The following is a 21954-nucleotide window of genomic DNA, read 5'->3' as shown; positions in this document are numbered from 1 at the left end:
GAGACCAAGTACATAGTCCACTATGTCTAGTTTAGGCTTTTTGAGAGGTAACTCCCATCCTTCCTTCACCAAACACAGTGGGCCTCTCACAGGGTGCCCAAACAACAATTCAAAGGGGCTGTAGCCAACTCCTTTTTGTGGGACCTCTCTGTAAGCAAACAGAAGGCAGGGTAGAAGGATATCCCATCTTCGCCTGAGCTTTTCAGGTAATCCTTTGATCATACCCTTTAGGGTCTTGTTGAATCTCTCAACAAGCCCATTGCATTGTGGGTGATAAGGGGTGGTGAACTTGTAGTTGACACCACATTCCTTCCACATAGCTGTCAAGTATCCTGACATAAAGTTGGTACCTCTGTCAGATACTACCTCCTTAGGAAACCCCACTCTGGAGAATACTCCCAGCAGGGCCCTGGCCACAACAGGAGCTGTAGTGGTCCTAAGGGGAATTGCCTCTGGATACCTGGTGGCATGATCCACTACCACCAGTATAAATCTGTGCCCAGATGCAGTGGGAGGATCCATGGGACCCACTATGTCTATTCCCACTCTTTCAAAGGGGACCCCCACCACAGGTAGTGGTATTAGGGGGGCCTTTGTTGTGCCACCTGATTTGCCACTGGCTTGGCAGGTAACACAGGAGCGAAAAAACTCCTTTGTATCTTCATTCATATGAGGCCAGTGAAAGTGAGGGACAAGCCTGTCCCAAGTCTTGTTCTGGCCTAAGTGTCCTGCTAAAGGAATGTCATGGGCCAAGGTAAGAAGGAAGCCCCTAAATTGCAGAGGTATGACCAACCTCCTGGTTGCACCAGGCTTGGGGTCTCTAGCCTCTGAATAAAGGAGCCCTTCATCCCAATACACTTTATGGGTACCTTGAGCATTCCCAGCAGCCTCAGCAGCAGCCAGCTGTCTGAGGGGTTCAAGAGAGGGACAGGATAACTGAGCCTGCCTCAAGTCAGCCCTTGAAGGTCCCCCTGTCCCTAGAAACTCAACCTGATCAGGTTCAAGCTCTTCAGGGACAGTTCCTTCAGGGTCCTCTAGATCAGCTTCCTGGGAAGGCTGATCATCACTCTGAGGCAGGGGGGAAGGCACAGCCTTGACCCTCCTGTTCTTCTTCTTGGTAGGTGCTTGGTCCATTGTTCCAGGATCCAAGACCTGTGGTTCAGTGAGGCACTTTTTGGCCTGTGACCTGGTCACAGTAAGGACATGTGATGATATACCTAACATCTCTGCATGAGTCCTGTACTCCACTTCTGACCATAGAGAACTCTCTAGGTCATTGCCCAACAAACATTCTACTGGGAGGTCTGCACTAACCACAACCCTTTTGAGGCCAGTTACCCCTCCCCATGAGAAGTTAACAACTGCCACACTGTGTGAAGTAGTGGCATTGCTGGCATTGGTCACCAGGTAGTTCTCACCTGGTATGTACTGTCCAGGGTCCACAAAGCCTGGTGTCACCATAGTGACACTGGCACATGTGTCCCTGTAGGCTTGAGCCACTTTGTCATTAATTAAAGGAGTCTGTCTGTACTTGCCCAGGTTACTGGGGCTCACAGTCAGGGACAAATCAATGTCCCCATCACAGATCAAGACTGCCTGTGTAAGGGTTCTGTCTAAGTCAGAATCTCCTTCAGTTCCCATAGTGATTCCCACTACACCCTTTGTCTGGGGACCAACACTGCTAACAGTAGTACTGGGAGCAGGTGCCTTAGGGGCAACAGTGTTGGGGGCTCCACCCTTTTTGCAATCACTAGTCCAGTGAGTTGTATTTTTACAATGATTGCACCAGGGTTTCTTTTGACCTTCTTTCTTCTTTTTGGACTGTTGTTGGGACCCACCCTCCTTAGCAGTAGTTTGGGGCCCTGTTGAAGACTTCTGGTCTTTAGATTTCTGATCTCCACCCTTTTGGTCTGTTTTCTTCTGATCACCCCCTTGGCCCTGGTTCTGGTTCTTTTGCTTAACCCTGGTTCTGACCCATTTGTCTGCCTTCTTTCCCAATTCTTGGGGAGAGGTCAGATCAGAGTCAACCAAGTGTTGATGCAGTTGCTGGTTTTGACAGTTATTTAAAATCTGTTCTCTCATCATCAAATTATACAATCCTGTAAAATCAGATACCTTACTTCCCAGCAACCAACCCTCCAAAGCCTTAGTGGCACATTCAATGTATTCAGACCAGTCCTGAGTCTGTGTCTTTTGGGTGTCTCTGAACATTAACCTGTACTGCTCAGTGGTTAAGCCTAACCCATCAACTAGAACACTCTTCAGGACTCTGTAGTTTCTGACATCCTCTTCTCTAACAGTGAGGAGTCTGTCTCTGCCTCTTCCTTCAAAGGAGAGCCAGAGGATTGCTGCCCACTGATCTTCAGGAACCTGCTGCACTTTGCAGGCTCTCTCAAGAGCAGTTATCCACTTGTGGATGTCATCCCCACTTTTGTAGGGGGGCACAACCTTAGACAGGTTTCTATTGTCGAAAACCCTATCTTTGTCCTTAGGGACAATGCTGCCACCAGTGGGTATGGACCCACTCTCTTTATGCTGTCTAGCCTTGCTAAGTTTCTCTTCCATCAGGGCTACTTCTAGCTCCTGCTTCCTGATCCTCAGCTGGGCCTCTTGCATCTTGGCCTCATGTTCCCTCCTCTGAGGGGTGGTCATCCTTCTCCTGGAGTGACCTTGAGAGCCTCTAGAGCCATGGGAAGCATTGGAGTCACCTGAGCGATTCCTTTGCCTTCCAAGCCCTGTGTTAAGTCCACTGGGGAGATCCAGTGGGTTGAACCCACTGTCAGTCCCCAATAGCCTTGGTTTAGCTGGGCCAAGTATAATACTTGGCACTGGGCTAGTTCTCCCTTCATCCTCACTACTGTCAGTATCCTTTTCACTCTCATCCTCTGTGGTAGGCATCCCATCTAAGGGGTGACTATTGGGAAGGGGTACTTCAGTGGCATCTTTAGAAGGGGGGCCTCCTGTTCCTGTCCCTAAGGGGGCTAACTGGGAAGCTTTCTTGAGTGCTCTCTGATTCTCATCATTCTGTAAGAGCTCTCTGAGCTCAGCAGAGTTTGGGTTCTTGGGCTGTTTAAGGCCCCTAAGAGTTGCCAAATGCCTGAGCTCATTCTGATTAAGGGTAGCAAAGCTGGATGGTGCCCTCTGGGGGTCACTCTCAACAGAGATGGGTACAGTGGACCCCTCTGCCCCGGCCATTGCTCTTAAGTGTGGGTGGATGTGTTGCAATCTACCTACACTTGGGTTTACCTACTAAACCTATCTAGTAGTTGTAGTCAGGGTGTGCTACTCCCTTTGCTCTACAACAACTAAGTTCAGTAGAACTTATGTATATCTAATCTTGTTTTATATGTACCTACAGGTACCTATGTGATCTTTCAATTGGTAACCAAGAGATTACAATGGTAAAACACAGCAAGCTCAAATCCAACCGCTGCTCACCAATGTGAGAAGTTGGCCTGGTATATGCTGTTCACTAGTTCTAGTGACCACCTTGTACCATGCCAAGCAACCCTTATGGTGTGGTTGTAAGTCAACCTTTTCGGACTAGCTGCCCTAGTGGTAGCGTAGGCTAAGCAGTCTTTGAGGCTAAACTCGTGAAGCGTGTTAAGCCAGCTGTTTTACCAAATGTAACCCCCTTTTATACCAATGAAAGGACACCACACAGATATATATTCAAAATATATATGTATTTATTCCTCAAAGTAACCCCTAGTCTCTTTATGAGCACAGGAGCACAAATCGTCAAACAAGATTACAGTAGAATACACAGAAGTTGCACTTTATATGGATAGGCCCTGGTGGCCACTCAAACCATATACTAAAATAGTGGTATAAGTACCACGAACAGAAAAGGGAAAAGGCCTAGGGCCTCTAGAATCGCTGGGCCTACAAGGAGCTAACGTCAGTTAGTGACCAGGAGGTCCACGGGTGGCGTGTGCAGAGCAAATAGTCACACGCGTGCTCCCATAGGTTTCAATGGGTGCGTAAAAAGTACAAAGTTACTGCAAAGAGGATCTTCCGGATGGACTAGGAACTTAAGATTTGGAACACAGGCACTAGAGATGTATTACTACACATGGGCACCGGAGTACCAGCTTTACCTCACCCACAGGAAGCGGGTGCATAGGCCTCAAAGTGCGTCGGGTTTCTTCTATCTGTTCCGTGGGGCCTGTAGACAAAAGTGCTGCAGGCGGTCGGTCGGGAAGAGATGCAGTGGATCCAAGAGTGGATCGGAGATGTTGAAGACCTGTAAGCAGAGGGGACAGTGTTCACAGTCACTAGCCAGTGACCAGCGTGGCACCAGGTGGGTACCAGGCGATGTCGGGTGCAAACAGGTGATGAGGGGTAGCTTGTCTCCGCAGCCACGTGGTCCCTGAAGGTCGACGACGTCCAGGAGTCGGCTCACGAGCTGTCCCACGCAGGCTCTCGCTGTCGGCGGTGTCGGCGACTTGATCGAAGCAAACAAGCCTTGGCAAAAGCAATTGTAGGAGGATTCGGAAATCAGCTGTTGGTTCTGACCAGCAAGGTCAGAGGGATTGCTCCTTTGGAGGGGAGCAAGGGCCAGTCTGGAGCAACCAGACCAGCGGTGTTTGTCGTAGATTTCGTCGCCAAGATGGCCACTAGCCAGCGGGCCAGCAACCGGTTAGGCGCGTCGAGTGGCAAAATGCAGAAGGGCCCCACGCAGATCGTGGAGATGCTGGAGGGCTCACCTTTGGTGCAGATGCTGCTCGAGGGTTGGGCTTCTCAGGACCCAAAGCACAACTTGGAGGGAGCCTCGGTTGTTGCACTGGTCAGCTTGTCGTAGTCGTTTCAAGATGGCTGGCTCCACGTGTCTCGGTGCCTCCACGGGTCTCCTCTTTGCAGGGACTGTGGATCGGGCGGTGAGAGGTCTGGAGGTCCAGGTCTCGTCAGTCTCTGGGCTCGGGCTCCGGCGGGAGGCGGCGGCAAAGCAGACGTTGATTCGCTGGATGGTGCTTGCGTTAGCAAGGTGGTCACTCCCTGACCACAGGGGAGATTTTCTTCAGTCTTCTGTGCAGCAGAATGTCGAAGTTCCCGTCTTCTTCTTAGTTTCAAGTTGATTCCAGGATGTCTGAAGTCTTAGGACACAGCTCCTACCTTTAAGCGGATTCTAGGGGCCGGACTACCTGCTAGGTCCCTCCCTAAGGGTGGGACCAGGAAGGGGGGTGGTTACACCCCCAATCCTTTGTCCAGCTCGCCCCAGGCCCGGGACTGGTGTGCCCCAGGACCGGTTTGAACTGGCATATGCACCGAGGCTCCTTGTGAGCCACAGGCATGTCTGGTTTCTTTCAAGCCCTACCTGACCAATACACAAAATCCTGTCTGGGGTGGTGCACGCACCTCCCCTGGCAGGAAACCCTTTGTCCACACCTCCCAAGCTGGAAGGACTCCCAGCAGCAGGAGGGCAGACTTGTGTCTGTGGTGGCAGCATCCATTTTGTGGAGCTGAGGCTATGTCTGATTTTACCCGGGTTTCAGGTACTGTACATGTCGTGTCCCTCTAGAAGGGTGGAATGCTAACCCCGTCGCCAGAATTGGCGAGGGGTTAGTATTCCAATTCGTATGACACCTTACTCGACATGTTTTGATAAAGCCAAACCAAAGATAGCATTTAACCGCGAGGTTCATAATGCACTTAAGAGTATATGGTATGACGATATCTGGAAACAGCAGAAGGAAGTTGTTCCGACCACTGCAGACAGGCTCAGCTCATGCCAGAGCACCATCTCACATGGAACCAAGCACTCTGCCTTCAGGATTGTTAAGGCCTGCCATAGGAGTGACTTAGAGGTTACCAGGTGTCCCATTTAAGGTTAGGTATAGGTATACTACACCTAAGTAAGAGGTGATTACACCAACTTACCCCAGCTGAGTGATCAGCCAGTTGTGTCAGATTGTTAGGCCAAGCCTGGGGTGGCATAATACATGCTGCAGCCCTTGGCAGGCCTTGGGTACACCAATGCCCTGGGTACCTAGTGTACACTGGTACAGGGGCTGACAGGGTGATCCACTTCCAATTGGTTATGCACCTAGGGTGCATAGTTTTAATTTAGTAGAGAGAACAGCAGGCTGGGGGTCTGATTGGCAGGCCCACAGCCTCAATATGTCAAAAACCAGTGAAGCAAAAAGCAAAAATTTGGGGTGACCATAGGATAGCAGACCCTACTCTCCTACAGTATTAAAATGTACAGGGAGTACACCCCCGTACCTTGCTCGTGGACGGGTACGACCTCTATTGCGCCTTTTAGTAGCATGCTTAGCACCTCCTGCTGTAAGAGCGTTAAGTGCTCTGAGGACATAGGACGGTGTTTTGGAGGTATTGTGGGTGGAGTTGAGGTTAATTCTAGGCAGTAACCGTATTTGATAATGTCTTTGACCCACCTGTCCGTGGTGATGGAGTTCCACGTGGACAGGAACCTTTGTAGCCTTCCCCCGACAGGTGTTAGGTGGTCGGGAGGAAGGGAGAGGGCGTCACTGTTTGTTCTTGGGGGAGGACCTGGTGTTGCCGTAACCGCGTCCTCTGCCCTTTGTGCTTGAGCCACGATAACCACCCCGGGTGTTTTTATCGTAGGTGCTTTGTGTGTTGCCTTTGTTGTAGGTTTGCTGTGACCTCTGTCCTCTACCTGCTCCTCTATTTCCGGGGCGACGAAAGGAGCCGCTCCGAAAGGACTGCGTTTGAAGAGCCCCCATGGACTTTGCAGTGTCCGTGTCCTTTTTTATTTTCTCTAGGGTGGTGTCAACCTCCGGCCCGAATAAGTAGTCGGGGTTGACAGGCTGGTTGAGGATGTTATTTTGTACCTCAGGTTTGAATCCGGAGATTCGCAACCAGGCGTGTCGTCGCAACATGACGCTAGTGTTTATGGCTCTGGCAGCTGTATCTGCGGCATCCAGTGCACACTTGATGGATGCGTTTGTGAGGAGTTGTCCCTCCCTGATGAGGATCTCTGCACCTTCTTTGAATTGGTCAGGGAGATGTTGGAGTAATTGTTCTAGTGTGTCGTAGTGTGCTCGATCGTAGCGGGCGAGGAGCGCCTGAGTATTGGCAATGCGCCATATATTAGCTGCCTGGGCCGCAACCCGTTTGCCGGAGGTCTCTAGCACCTTGGACTCTTTGTCCGGGGGAGGAGCATCACCTGTTGTTTGCGAGTGTGCCCGTTTGCGAGCATTCGCAACTACAATGGAATCTAGAGGTAACTGGCCTCTAATGTAGGTAGGGTCCCCAGGCGCCGACCTGTATTTCTTGTCGATTCTGGGGTTTATTACTCTTGCCCTGGTGGGTTCTTTGAAGATGTCCTTTGCTGGTTTGAGGACACCCTTTAACATGGGTAGAGTTTTTATATTCCTTTCTGAGGATGCGAAAGTGTCCATGAGAAAGTCGTCCTCCACGGTGTCAGAGTGGAGTTGCACCCCATGATTGGCCGCAGCACGTTCAATTAGGGCGTTGAATGCGGCAGTGTCCTCTGTGGGAGATGTTTTTGCTCCATAAAGTTGCGGGTCCTGTGTATCCATAGGTGCACCCGAGTCTACAGGGTCATCCCAAGCTTGGTCAGGGTCCTGTTGGCCTTCAGGGTCCATCTCTCCGGGGTAGGGGACGTGGTCACCCATGTAGTCCTCCAAAACGTCAGTGTCGGAGTGTGTGGGAGAGAAGGACTGTGGATCCTGGTAAAAGGAGTGGAGAGGTTCGGAAAGAACTGGTTCCGAAGTCACCGGCAGCTTTTTCTTAAGCGGGATCCGGTAGGAGTCCAAAGCTGACTCTGAAGTTATTCTCCTTTTGTGGAGCACCATCCTGCCGGTGTCGGCGTCGATGACATGTGACGGAGACGACTCCGCAGGAGAGCGTTCGGCAGGCGTGAACGTGGTGTGGGTGACCCGTGTTCTGATCTGGAACAGTTTTGGGGCCGTGGATGGCGGCAGGCCAAAAGTGATATTGGTCGGTGCCGAAGAGGTCGGTGGAGCTTTTATCGGCTCGGAGCCTGACGTGTCCTGGAGGACTGCTTTGTGTTTGGTGCGTTGCGCAGCAACGGTCCGCACCTGGAGTGCCATCGAGTCCTTTGTGCCGGCCGTTTCCGTAGAGGCGGGCGTGGACTTCTTCGGTGCCGCCGAGTCATCCAGTCGAGGGGCGGCAACGGCCGTCGACGTCTTTGATGAGTGTGCCTTTGGTGGTGCTGTCGAAGCCGGGTGCGACGCAGCAGGCAGTTTGACCTTTGTGTCGGTGCCGGTAGCCGAGGAGGTTTGGTGGCACCGAAGCTCTTTTTCCGTGTGTCGGCGCCCACGTCGGCTGCTGCAAGCTCGGCACCGAAATCTCGTTTGGTGCGGTCGGCGCCGACGGGTTTGCTGGCGTCGAAGGTGTGGTGGGCCTCGATCCGACCAGCGTTACTTTCGGTTTCGGTTTCTGGTGAACCAATGCGGCTTTCGGTTTCGAAGAAGGGAAACCAGCCTTTTTGGGTAGTAATGGATGCCGCTGAATGTCCGAGGCCGGGCCAGAAGGCGGGGCCGAAGAACTGCGGGATAGGTCTTGGGTAAGGCCCGAAGGCGATCCCTCGACCGGATCCATAGACTGGATCACTGGGATATCCTCAGTCTGTACGGGTAGGCCTGGCTCGTCACCGGAGCTACTCTCTTCGGCCCCTAAGGCCTCATTGTAGTCTCCTACCTCGGTGTCGGCTTCATCTCTGGAAAAGAGTTGTTCCTCGACGTCTTCCGATACGGAGTCGTGTTCGGAAGCGGGGCTGGAGGGTAGGTTCTCCACGTCTTCGACATCTTCGTCTTCGGCGCTGAAGACGTTGGCTGGGGCCGGTGCCGCTTGCTGCGCTTCGAGTCTTGCTGCTCGTCGATTCCGAAGAGTCTTCTTGGATCGGAATCGGGCACAGGCCATACATGTAGATTCGTCGTGATCCGGTGAAAGGCATTTGTTGCACACCGGATGGACGTCGATATGGGGATATTTCGCATTGCATACCGGACACCGCTTGAATGGTGTCCTCGATTCCATCATCGATGAAGGGTCGATGGTCGGGGAAAATGCGAAAAAGTTGGTTCTGGAAGTTAGTAAACTAACAATATACTATCGATACCGATCGGGAACAGTACCGACGCGAACTAAAGGCCTTTTGGCCTGTAAAAAGGTTTTCCTAACTTGAGTCAAGATAAGCACATCCGAACCCAATGGCGGAAAAAAACAATCTGAGGATGGAGAGGATGCCCATGCGCACTGTAGTCCAGGGGAGGAGTCACCTATCCAAGGATACTTCGAAGACTCTTCCAGGACAACAACGTGCAAACATCCGGACCCAACACTAGGCGGCGATCTATGCACAGATATGAATTCAGAGCAGCCCACATGCCTCGAACACTCCTAAACGGCACATTTATTTTACCTGTAAGACCCTAGTATAGGGTAGCAAGGTGTACTTAGGGCCCTGAAGTTAAATGTCACTAGTGGACTGCAGCATATAGTGTGCTTTCTTCTACAGTGACAACGTAAACATGACTGCAGGCCGGCCACCAGTAGCCTGGCTGTGCATGGTATAAATACAACCTTGGCCTGTCAAAACAACCCCTCTTGACATGCTTAAACTTTTAAATATTTATAGGTCACTCCTAAGTACGCCTTGTTGCATATGAAGGCAGGGTGCATGGTACATAAATGTAGAACATGTAAACGTTTAATGATAAACATGCCATTACAGTCAAAATGCCGTCATAACTATTTTCACTGTAGAAGGTTTGACTGAACCATAGGAAAGCACTGGGATGCAAATGTGTGCTAAATGTTACAGAAAGGTAACTGGTAAAACGTTACCTTTGCCCTGTCTGAAGCCCCTGGAAGTCTGATCTGTATTTTGTTCTCCCACTTCGGCCTGAAAGTAATTAGTACTTATATAGGTGTAAATGAGGTGTTTGCTTACTCCCAGGAGCAAACCAATAGGCTGACCTGAATGGGTAGAGATGACCCCACTGAACCTGACAGAAAATGCAAATGGTGCCTGGAGGACCCTTTTGACATTAAAGTGTCATGTCCTGCTTGAATGTTACATCCTGCTTGACAAGTCTTGGGGCGCACTTCAAAGAGGCCTCCCTTGTCACAGGAAAATGTTAGCTGACACTTTGGCAAGACCCTTCTGTTGTCTTCCTAGCCAGTAAAGCCCCAATCTCAGTGGGACTCTTTGACATGGCAGTGTCACAGCATCTTTGACAGGTCTGCTAGGTTTACATGTAACATTTGGGGAGCATAGAAGGGAAAAATAATTCCAAAACAATATGTGTGTTTCAACTGTCTGGTTGCTGGAAGCTCAGATTAGTCATACCAGACAACTATCGCTGAGGATGTTGTGGGTATAGGGGCTGCAACAATCTGGAAGTTGGTGTTAGATGTGAGAGGACACTAGATCATAGTACACTTCCTACACACACACTCCCGGCCCTCAGAGCCAAAGTTTAGTGTGGCTGAAGACTTATTTCATCTTGAAAATTCCCACAGAGAGTGAGGGTGACCCCAGGAATTTTCACCCCATTAGTAAGAGCCTCCCCAAGGGTCATTTCCACCCACTAGCTCATGACAGACATTTCAACTTCATTACTGTTTTAGTACTGCATAAACACTGTACACACTGCTTCTAAGTTAAGCCTGTTTCCTCTAAACCATAGCTGGGAGGTGGTTGAGCTCAGGTTTATTTAGTCACAGTAGCGGTTCACCTTGATAAGGAATGTGGTTATTGCTTGAGGTGGGTACTTACCCCCCTCAACTAATTACCCAGTTTCTTACACACCTGCTCAGAGAAAGTGGAAATGATCAATGGTATGGTCCCAGAGTCCCTCAGTCTGCACTTTATTGCCTATTCCTGGAACTTTCACTCCTAATGTCTGGATTCAGAGGTGGAGAGGATGGTTGGCAGCAATCCTTAATTGTTAATTCTGGCTCCGTATTCCCCTTCCTTTGTGTCCATAGACTTGAACTCACAGACTGTGAATGGAGGCACCAGTACTGGTCTAATCGTTGGACGCTGCAGTCTTCCCATTCCTCTGCTACGCTTCGGTGGCTGCAATCATAGAAATATAGAAAAATAACAGCGTGCCGTAGTGAAAGGTCACCACCTCACCATCCTACCTTACTGTGAAGGTATCGGCGATCGTAGTCCTGAAGTGGCCTCCCGTCTATCAGTATCCTGCCCGCTTGTGGCTCGTAGAAGGCCTCCAGCAGAGCCACACACGAAGACTTCCCGGACGACGAGGGTCCTACAAGGGCTGTGACCTCCCCAGGCTTCAGCTCAAATGATACACCCTGGGTTACCAAAAGTGGCAGATGTTGAGTGAGTGACCAAACCAGCATGGACACTTACAGACATTTCAGTTTAGCACAGTCATTAGTGTCTCTGCTGCAGGGTAAAATATCACTGCTGTACGGATAAGAAAACATGTTGCTTACACTATATATTGTGTGAATTTCTTATATTACAGGGGTATTTATCTAATTCATACCTTGCCCTGGAGAGCAGTGGAGCACTTTATAAAATTCTCAGATATATGTGCCAAGATACGCCAGCTACATGTGCATGTGTAGGTGAGCTATTAGTAATTAGAAAGAATGCCTTACTTAGACATGGTATGGTTAGTGTGATTAGGCCCCAGTTGCATATACTTACAGTTGTTCACCTTTGCAGAATGATAGTGCACATTTATTTTATGTGAGCAAGCCTTTTTCTTTCTCTTTCTATGTTTGTATGTTTTTCCATTTCAGTAAAATCATCAAAAAATGAAGGCTCAACAATGGTGTCTGTGATGTAATATTTGTGCACTGTCAAGTAAATTATGTACAGGATGTTCCTTTAATCTGTATCTTTTCATGGTTTCCTACCAATGGTTTTGTCTAAGCCATTCATAAGCTGAACACACTATTTTGTTACATGAAAATGATGATTAGTTTCCTTAATGAGTTGTGCATAACCTAACCAATGAGACGCAATAGGAAGTAGGCGTCTCTGGTAGTTTCCTATTTATTGAAACACGTATTGGTCAGCAAGTTTGCAACATTACTAGTTCAATCCTGTCAGACCTTACCAAACAATGACTTGCGTGTGGCCTCTACACTCAAACGTTTTACAAATTGGTTCATTGTGAAGATCGGCTAGTCTTTGAGCTATTTGGAAGCAGACTCTAAGTCAGTCTGTTTATTTGCCTTACACTTAGAACTTTCTTTGCCTTTTATCTGAGCAGACTGTGCTAGCCTGTCTATTGATTAGTTCTTGCTCTGAATTTTGTTCAGAGTCTGGCCATATGTTAGTCCTCTTGCAGAATATGACTGACTATTTAGATTGGATTAACTGAATAATTTACTAATTACTTTTTGCTTTCTGTAGTGATCGTAATTTTGTATACAGCCAGGAAATTGTAACTATATGTGGGTCTGCCTTGCGTAATTCAGTGTAGTGTAACCATGTGGAATCAACCAAGAATTCTGCAAGATTACGCTTATCAACACAAGAAGAGTAATTCTGGGAGGATGTGGTCTGTCTTGAGAACTTGAGAGAGGGTGGCGTTGATAATAGTGAGTAGAGGGCCCCAGAGAGAGCTGTGATGAAGGACGAGTGTAAGACATCATCATCTTCATAAGAAGTGGCTTTGAGGGAGATGACTATGTCGGTGAGATCTGCAAGTGAACGGGCTTTGTAGGATAAACATTGCGGGATTCCATGCGAAGGGTAGGGCATAAGAGATAAAGCAGCTTGAGTCGTTGATGTGCTGTTGGATTTTCTGTATTTTTTTCAGAGAGGAAGAGGTTGATGCGTTGCACTTTTCTGTGCAGTGAGGAATAGGTGGGTTTGGCAGGGGGTTGACACAGTGCTTGATTGTCTTGGACAGTGTTCTGCTTCTGTTGGGGGTGTCATTGATGGAGCTGGTTCAGTACTTTGCTTTTACTAATGTGATGAGCTGTCTGTGTTGAGTGGAGGGACTTCAGAATCGAGAGGACCTGAAGAGTTCTGTTTCTCTTCCATTTTCTTTCCTATCTGAAGATGGTTTGTTTACTGTCAGCAAGGTCTTTAGAGTACCGGGTGCCGAAGGAAGTCTTCGAAGGATCTGATGGTTTGGTCTTCTTTTTTGTGTTAATCTTGGTTTGTTAGTAGGGCATTGATGAGGGAGACAGGTAAGACAAAGTGGTGGTTCTGCCTTTGCACTCTCACCGACAGTCCCTCCTCTACAGGAACCTACAGCTTTCCTGAGTGGGCCCATTAATGATAGCAGTAGGAGTCACAGGTGCCATTCCTGGCTTTCAATCAAACAATCACAATTATTAAAGCGTGGCAAATTGCCCATGAGGGTCGCAAGGCGCTAGAGTTGCTGACTGCTTCATGGTCATGTGTTCATTCAGTCGTAATGAGAGAAAAACAAGGAGAAAGCTGTGAAAAACGAGGGAAAAGCAAGGAGAAGGTACTTATATAAGGGGGGAAAAACAAGGAGAAAGCAGTAAAAACGAGGGCAAAGCAATGTTTTTGAGTGCCTTCTCCTTGCTTTACCCTTGTTTTCACTGCTTTCTCCTGCTTTTTAGGTCTCGGCTGCGAAGGCTGCGCTTGCGCAGTCTCGCTCCGAGATTTAATGACTTTGAGTGACTTTGAGAAGAGGGGCTTGCACCCGCCCCTCTTCTCTCCTATTCTCCATTGGCTGGCCTCTTAAATGCTGGCCAGCCACTGGAGAAGGAGGTCCAGTCACTCCGTTGAGGCCCCGTCCTTTTCGGATCGGGGGGCGTGTTTTTTCGTTGCTTTTCGCAGGGCGTGTTTTTCTCTCCTCCAGCCAATGGCAAGAGGAGAGAAAAAGAAACACGCCCCCGAATCCGAAACCGAGGCTGCGTTTCTCCGAGGCAGTTCTTCTCTGCCTCGGAGAAAGGCGGTGGTGTCCCGGCGTTGCTCCCTCACCTTAAATTGATTGACGGGACTTGCAGCCATCTAACTCATTGTACATTACGCCACTTAATCTTGGAGAGAAATGTTCGTAAAAAAACTGCACAGCACACATGGCTTCAAGTTGAGGACGTGCTTTCCGATCAAGCAAGTACGCCACTCCGTCCCTATGCATTTTAAACCCCGTTTTAAGGAATAGACGTGGTTTAGGGATGTTCTGTTTTTTACTACAAACGAATATGGAAAGTTTTCTAAGGCCCCCACGCTCCACCTCCGCGTGCTGCTCAATGGCGAGGTTACCAAGGTTGTCTAGTTTTCATTGCACCTCATTTCCCTTTCTTCCACTCTCGTAGCTCTTTTTCATCTCTTCTTTCTCTATTTGCCACACTTCCCTGGCTTTCTATGACTTCTTTCTGATGGAAGACTGGTGGCTGATACGCTTGCTTGCGGGGCGATGGTCAGACCTGGGACAGCAGCATGAGTGGGTTATTTGTGTAAATCTACCTAGTGAAACCCCTCGGCTGAGATTGACCGCGATTGTGTGAGATCACCCATGCGCACTGGTGCTACGGGAGAGCGCTTCGATCAGGGTGAAGCCCAAACATGGTGTATGGATGGCAGCCGGCCAACAATAGCGACCCAGGGGGTCTGACTGCAGCGGCCCGCAGGCGGGGGGCTTCAGAGCGCTGTCGATTGCTGACTGGAGCAGAGTGGTGTCTAAGCAGCGTCTCACAAGCACTCACCGATGCTGTGTAAGGGCGTGACTCTGCTCAGTTTCTCTGAACTGTGCGAAAAGTTCATACAAGCTGTAGTCATCGTATGGGCATTTGGCACAGCTTATTAAATGTAGGGTAAGCATAAGACGTCGGGTACCATTTAAAAGGAGTGGCGTGAATACGTGACATTAGACATACTTATGACAGTGGATAAGCTTCAGTGGCCATGTACACATTACCTTGTGAGCGATTAAATCAGACAGCATAGAGAGGGTGTCCGTCTGGACCATCAGGGGCCGCTTACAGGAGGCGTCGAGGCATGTGACGTCACACAGAGGGGGGTGAACTTAAAACGTTAGGGGTAGGTTACAGGCGATGGCACGTGAACCCAACATCAGACAAAGTTCTCGGAGGGGGTGGGGGGTGTTTACAAGAGGCGCCGAGTGAGAAACACTAGACATCACTTCCTCGAGCCCCTCTGTAAAGGAGGCGCTCGGTCGAGCTGCATGGGCGCCAGCCTACGAGCACTCTGTGAAGTGCGGAACATCCTCTGCAGCTTATTTCAACTGTAGGAATGCCAATGAAATGGTAAACAGGCTGATGAGAGCAAACAAAAAGAATCGTACACTTTGTATTACTTTTTGGGAACAATATGTGCACGCCGTCCTGCAGGAGTTTGGACTTCCTTTGTTTGCAATAAAGGTTTTATTTTCCCATTCTGGTTTAAAACAACAAGGAGCACACCAGGCTACAGTTGTTGGACCTTCATTTAGCATTCCCCAGCCCCGATCTAAGCTGAAATGTTGGGTGCTTTGGAGAGGGTGGGGAGATGACGTTTCCCATGCAAATGGGGGTGCGAGATGAAAAACACAACTGAACTACCTACATCGCCACACCAGAAGGCTGCTCAAGCCCCTCGCCAGTTCCCTGTAGCTTATCTGGGTGTTAATAACTTAAGCGACAACGTCCCACCCACAAAAAGGCTTCTCCCGCGCTTCTTCTCTACCACCAGCTATAAGACACAGATCCGCAAAGTCCATCCTCCCCCTACTGCTTCGGAGAGGACATACACAATGACATCTTCTTTCAATTGAAAATACGAGCTCTTGCCAGGAAGAGTAAAGAACAAGCATTTACAATGCAACGGTCTCGGCATTGTGAAAGTTAGAGCTATTGGCATTGCTCTTGACATTATTTTTGTTTATGTTTTTGTTTTTACAACATTTAAAGAAACGGCATTGTCATGAGCAATGCCAATAGCTCTAACTTTAACAATGCCGAGACCGTTGCATTGTAAATGCTTGTTCAGATATATTTTGGGAGCCTTCTCATTGCTTTTCTCTTGTTTTCACTGCTGTCTCCTTGTTTTTTGCCATCTTGAGTGCGTTCTTCTTGCTTTTCTCTAGATTTCACTGTTTTCTCCTGGTCTTTTCCCTCACTTCCCCCCTACCTGCTTTTTCCCTCCTAGCCTTAGCTACCACCTCCCAGAACTCCGTCCTCCTTCCAGGGCCTACCCAATGTAGGTGCAGCATGACCAAACTGAGCAGGCTCCGAGCCCAGCTCTCGCCGTGCAGCTGCATCGCTCTACTTGCTTTTTCCACCATATTTGGAGTATCTTCTCCTTGCTTTACCTTCGTTTTTCACTGCTTTTTCTTGCTTTTCCCACATTTTTTACTGTGTTCTCCTTGCTTTTCCCCCATTTTCTTAGCACCTTCTCCTTGCTTTTCCCTATTTTTTCATTGCTTTCTCCTGCTTTCCCCCCGTTTTTTTAAAGACTTGCTTTTCCTTCATATTCCCTGCTTTCTCCTTGCTATTTCTCTGTTTTTTGAGTGCCTTCTCCTCCTCTTCCCTCGTTTTCACTGCTTCCCCCCCTTTTTTTAGGAGCATTCTCGATTTTCCCTCATTCTCTACTGTCTTCTCCTTGCTTTTCCCTATTGTGTGAGTGCCTTCTCTTTGCTCTTCCATCGTTTTCACACTTTTTTCCTGCTTATTCACCTGTTTTTTTGAGTGCCTTCTCTTTGCTTTTCCCTCATGTTTCACTACGTTCTTCTGCCTTTGCACCTGTGTGACTTCTCCTTCTCCTTGCTTTCCCCTTGTTTTCCCTGCTTTCTCGTCGTTTTTCCCTCATTGCAACTGAATGAACAGATCGCTACGAAGCAGTTAGCAACTCCGGTGCCTTGAGACGCTCACGGGTGATTTGCTGCACTTTACAAATCCCGATTGCTTCTTAGTGCTATTTTCCATTTCATCTTTGAAGGTTCATATCTCGACTTTGACTTACTGCTTACTTTTAAGTTTTGGTCTTGTTTTGTTAATAAAATTGAGTTCCATTTTTCTAACCTGGTGTGTAGTCTTTTTATGGCGTTTTCACTGTGGTACTGTTTGAAGTGTTGCACAAATACTTTGCACAATGCCTCTTAGGTTAAGCCGGAGTCTGTGCCAAGCTACCAGAGGGTGAGCACAGGTTAATTTAGGGTGTGCTTGACTTACACTGACTAGGATTGTGGTTCCTACTTGGACAGGGTGCATACCTCTGCAAATCAGAACCACAATTTCTAACAGTTGTCAAGGAGAGAATCAATGCCATATGTCGGTTTGGGGTGCAGGGGCTTAGGGCCTGGTTTGGGGTTTGCACAACACATTTATAAGGATCTGGCAATAAACGTTGGGTGTCTGGTTTGTCGTTTGAGTGGAGGCGTAGGGCAAGGAACGTTGGTGTGTGATGTTCAGTCCTGTCAAAGGGGAGGAGTGGTTGGTAGGAGAGACATAGTGGATGAGGTCCAGGTTTAGCCGACTTTGTGAATGAGCGCAGACCTCTGGGGGTGAGCTTGGCACGGGGGGGGGAGAGGGGCTGGTCCAGGAGGGAGCCTCTCAAGGTTTTGGTGTTTGGAGTATCCAGGTGGTTGAAGTCACCAAGGTAGAGGTTATCTTTTCTGGAGAAGTAGGTAAAGGGCATGAGGTTGGATAAATCATTCATGAGTTTTTGTTGTAGGCAGGGGGTGATGGATGTAGTGTACTGCACAGGCCTCATGTTCCAAGGTGGGCAGGTCCCCAATTGTGCTGTTAAAGGATCCGACTATGGGGCTGTGGGGAATGAAGACACTTGAGGCGACTGGCGGATTCCAACATTATGAAGGACAGAAGCATGAAGAAAATGAAAGGAGCCATGAAGTTGTGAAATCCACTCCCTCCCCTCCGCGCCCAGGTGCATTTGGCCTCTGACACTGGAGTCCATCTCTTACCTTGAGTACCGGTGTGTCCGGCTGGCTGGGGTAGGAGAATGTCACGTTGTCGAAGGTCACACGGCCCTGGATGGTCTGTGGAGCATGAGTGCCTGGTGATGGCATCTGCGGCTTGCGGTCCATGTACTCGAAGATCTTCTCAGAGGCTCCAACGGCTCCTTTCACATCAGGGTACATCCTGAGCAGCACCTGCCCCATGGTGTGCGAGAGGAGGCAAAAGAGAATGGAAGTCAGTCATCAGAGGTCTTGTACTCAACACGCGTGCTTCAATGGGATACAGGCTTACTGCCCCAGATTGTGGCCTAGGTACCTGTGAGAGGCACTGGACTTGGGAGATCTACTGTACTCACACAGATAGGGAGGCAAGCAGTGTCTATCTACACCTAACTAAGTGTACCACAGGACTGCTGTAGCTGTAGCTGTATCTATCTCTGAGTGGCACAGAAGCACTGTAGTTGCCTCCATCTCAGGTGTACTGTGCTGTCATCTATCTCTGAGCTGCACAGAAGCACTGTCGTTGTGTCTATCTCAGCAGTGCTGCAGTGTCTTCTATCTCAGAATGGCATAGGAGCACTGTGGTGTCATCTTTTTCTATGCTGCTCAGGAGGGCTACAGTACCATCTATCTCTGAGCAGCACAGGGATGCTCTGGGGTCTTCAACCTCGGAGCAAGACAGGAGCACTGTGGAGTCATCAATTTCAGATTGGCATAGGAGCACTGTGATGTCATCTATTTATGAGCTGCACAGAAGCACTGTGGTTGTGTCTATCTCAGGAGTGCTGTGGTGTCATCTATCTCTGGTTAGCACAGGAGCACTGCGGTTGTGTCTACCTCAGGAGCACTGTGGTGTCATCTATCTCTGAGTGCACAGAAGCACTGTGGTTGTGTCTATCCCAGGAGCGCTGTGGTGTCATTCATCTCTGGTTATCACAGGAGCACTGTGGTTGTGTCTATCCCAGGAGCTCTGTGGTGTCATCTTCTGGTTATCACAGGAGCACTGTGGTTGTATCTATTCAGGAGCGCTGTGGTGTCATCTATCTCTGAGTGCACAGGAGCGCTGTGGTGTCATCTATCTCTGGTTATCACAGGAGCACTGAGGTTGTGTCTATCTCAGGAGCGCTGTGGTGTCATCCATCTCTGGTTATCACAGGAGCACTGCGGTTGTGTCTACCTCAGGAGCACTGTGGTGTCATCTATCTCTGAGTGCACAGAAGCACTGTGGTTGTGTCTATCCCAGGAGCGCTGTGGTTTCATCTATCTCTGAGTGCGCAGAAGCACTGTGGTTGTGTCTATCTCAGGAGTGCTGTGGTTTCTATCTCTGAGCCGCACCAGAGCACTGCGGTTGTGTCTATCTCAGGAGCGCTGTGGTGTCATCCATCTCTAGTTATCACAGGAGCACTGTGGTTGTGTCTATCCCAGGAGCGCTGTGGTGTCATCTATCTCTGAGTGCACAGAAGCACTGTGGTTATGTCTCTCTCAGGCTGTGGTGTCATCTATCTCTAAGTGCACAGGAGCACTGTGGTTGTGACTATCCCAGGAGCGCTGTGGTGTCATCTATCTCTGAGTGCACAGAAGCACGGTTGTGTCTATCTCAGGAGCGCTGTGGTGTCATCTATCTCTGAGTGCACAGAAGCACTGTGGTTGTGTCTATCTCAGGAGCGCTGTGGTGTCATCTATCTCTGAGTGCACAGAAGCACTGTGGTTGTGTCTATCCCAGGAGCGCTGTGGTGTCATCTATCTCTGAGTGCACAGAAGCACTGTGGTTGTGTCTATCCCAGGAGCGCTGTGGTGTCATCTATCTCTGAGTGCACAGAAGCACTGTGGTTGTGTCTATCTCAGGAGCGCTGTGGTGTCATCTATCTCTGAGTGCACAGAAGCACTGTGGTTGTGTCTATTCAGGAGCGCTGTGGTGTCATCTATCTCTGGTTATCACATGAGCACTGTGGTTGTGTCTATCCCAGGAGCGCTGTGGTGTCATCTATCTCTGGTTATCACAGGAGCACTGTGGTTGTGTTTACCTCAGGAGCACTGTGGTTTCTATCTCTGAGCCGCACCCGAGCACTGTGGTTGTGTCTATCCCAGGAGCGTTGTGGCGTCATCCATCTCTGGTTATCACAGGAGCACTGCGGTTGTGTCTACCTCAGGAGCACTGTGGTTTCTAACTCTGAGCCGCACCGGAGCACTGTGGTTGTGTCTATCCCAGGAGCGCTGTGGTGTCATCCATCTCTGGTTATCACAGGAGCACTGCGGTTGTGTCTACCTCAGGAGCACTGTGGTTTCTATCTCTGAGCCGCACCGGAGCACTGTGGTTGTGTCTATCCCAGGAGCGCTGTGGTGTCATCCATCTCTGGTTATCACAGGAGCACTGTGGTTGTGTCTATCCTAGGAGCTCTGTGGTGTCATATATCTCTGAACGGCGCAGAAGCACTGTGGTTGTGTCTACCTCAGGAGCACTGTGGTTTCTATCGCTGAGCCGCACCGGAGCACTGTGGTTGTGTCTATCCCAGGAGCGCTGTGGTGTCATCTATCGCTGGTTAGCACAGGAGCACTGTGGTTGTGTCTATCTCAGGAGCGCTGTGGTGTCATCTATCTCTGAACGGTGCAGAAGCACTGCGGTTGTGTCTATCCCAGGAGCGCTGTGGTGTCATCTATCTCTGGTTAGCACAGGAGCACTGTGGTTGTGTCTATCTCAGGAGCGCTGTGGTGTCATCCATCTCTGGTTATCACAGGAGCACTGTGGTTGTGTCTATCCCAGGAGCGCTGTGGTGTCATCCGTCTCTGGTTATCACAGGAGCACTGCGGTTGTGTCTACCTCCGGAGCACTGGTTTCTATCTCTGAGCCGCACCTGAGCACTGTGGTTGTGTCTATCCCAGGAGCGCTGTGGTGTCATCCATCTCTGGTTATCACAGGAGCACTGTGGTTGTGTCTATCGCAGGAGCTCTGTGGTGTCATCTATCTCTGAACGGCGCAGAAGCACTGTGGTTGTGTCTACCTCAGGAGCACTATGGTTTCTATCTCTGAGCCGCACCGGAGCACTGTGGTTGTGTCTATCCCAGGAGCGCTGTGGTGTCATCTATCTCTGGTTATCACAGGAGCACTGTGGTTGTGTCTATCTCAGGAGCGCTGTGGTGTCATCCATCTCTGGTTATCACAGGAGCACTGTGGTTGTGTCTATTCCAGGAGCTCTGAGGTATCATCTATCTCTGAACGGAGCAGAAGCACTGTGGTTGTGTCTATCCCAGGAGCGCTGTGGTGTAATCTATCTCTGGTTAGCACAGGAGCACTGTGGTTGTGTCTATCCCAGGTGCGCTGTGGTGTCATCCATCTCTGGTTATCACAGGAGCACTGTGGTTGTGTCTATCCCAGGAGCGCTGTGGTGTCATCCATCTCTGGTTATCACAGGAGCACTGTGGTTGTGTCTATCCCAGGAGCTCTGTGGTGTCATCTTCTGGTTATCACAGGAGCACTGTGGTTGTGTCTATCCCAGGAGCGCTGTGGTGTCATCTATCTCTGAATGTACAGAAGCACTGTGGTTGTGTCTATCTCAGGAGCGCTCTGGTGTCATCTATCTCTGAGTGCACAGAAGCACTGTGGTTGTGTCTATCTCAGGAGCGCTGTGGTGTCATCTATCTCTGAGTGCACAGAAGCACTGTGGTTATGTCTGTCTCAGGCTGTGGTGTCATCTATCTCTGAGCCGCACCGGAGCACTGTGGTTGTGTCTATCCCAGGAGCGCTGTGGTGTCATCCATCTCTGGTTATCACAGGAGCACTGTGGTTGTGTCTATTCCAGGAGCTCTGTGGTGTCATCTATCTCTGAACGGAGCAGAAGCACTGTGGTTGTGTCTATCCCAGGAGCGCTGTGGTGTCATCCATCTCTGGTTATCACAGGAGCACTGCGGTTGTGTCTACCTCAGGAGCACTGTGGTTTCTATCTCTGAGCCGCACCGGAGCACTGTGGTTGTGTCTATCCCAGGAGCGCTGTGGTGTCATCCATCTCTGGTTATCACAGGAGCACTGTGGTTGTGTCTATCCCAGGAGCTCTGTGGTGTCATCTATCTCTGAACGGCGCAGAAGCACTGTGGTTGT

At 49.5% G+C, this 21954-nt stretch overlaps 1 protein-coding gene across 2 annotated transcripts in view; it reads right to left on the bottom strand.

Moving 5' to 3' along the window:
• Window positions 1-21954, bottom strand: part of LOC146869736 (antigen peptide transporter 1-like) — a 194397-nt gene that overhangs the window by 98029 nt on the left and 74414 nt on the right. For both annotated transcript variants that reach the window (XM_085613821.1, XM_085613831.1), the window contains 2 exons: window positions 17868-18056; window positions 11125-11298 (listed from right to left, as the gene is read on the bottom strand). In XM_085613821.1, the coding sequence (XP_085469947.1) occupies window positions 11125-11298; window positions 17868-18056 (363 nt within the window). The remainder of the gene's footprint in view (window positions 1-11124; window positions 11299-17867; window positions 18057-21954) is intronic.

This window comes from Triturus cristatus, chromosome 1_1, assembly GCF_964204655.1.
Source record: "Triturus cristatus chromosome 1_1, aTriCri1.1, whole genome shotgun sequence".
Lineage (NCBI taxonomy): Eukaryota > Metazoa > Chordata > Amphibia > Caudata > Salamandridae > Triturus > Triturus cristatus.
Note: the sequence above shows the minus strand (reverse complement) of the source record. Positions and strands in the feature narration are given on the sequence as shown.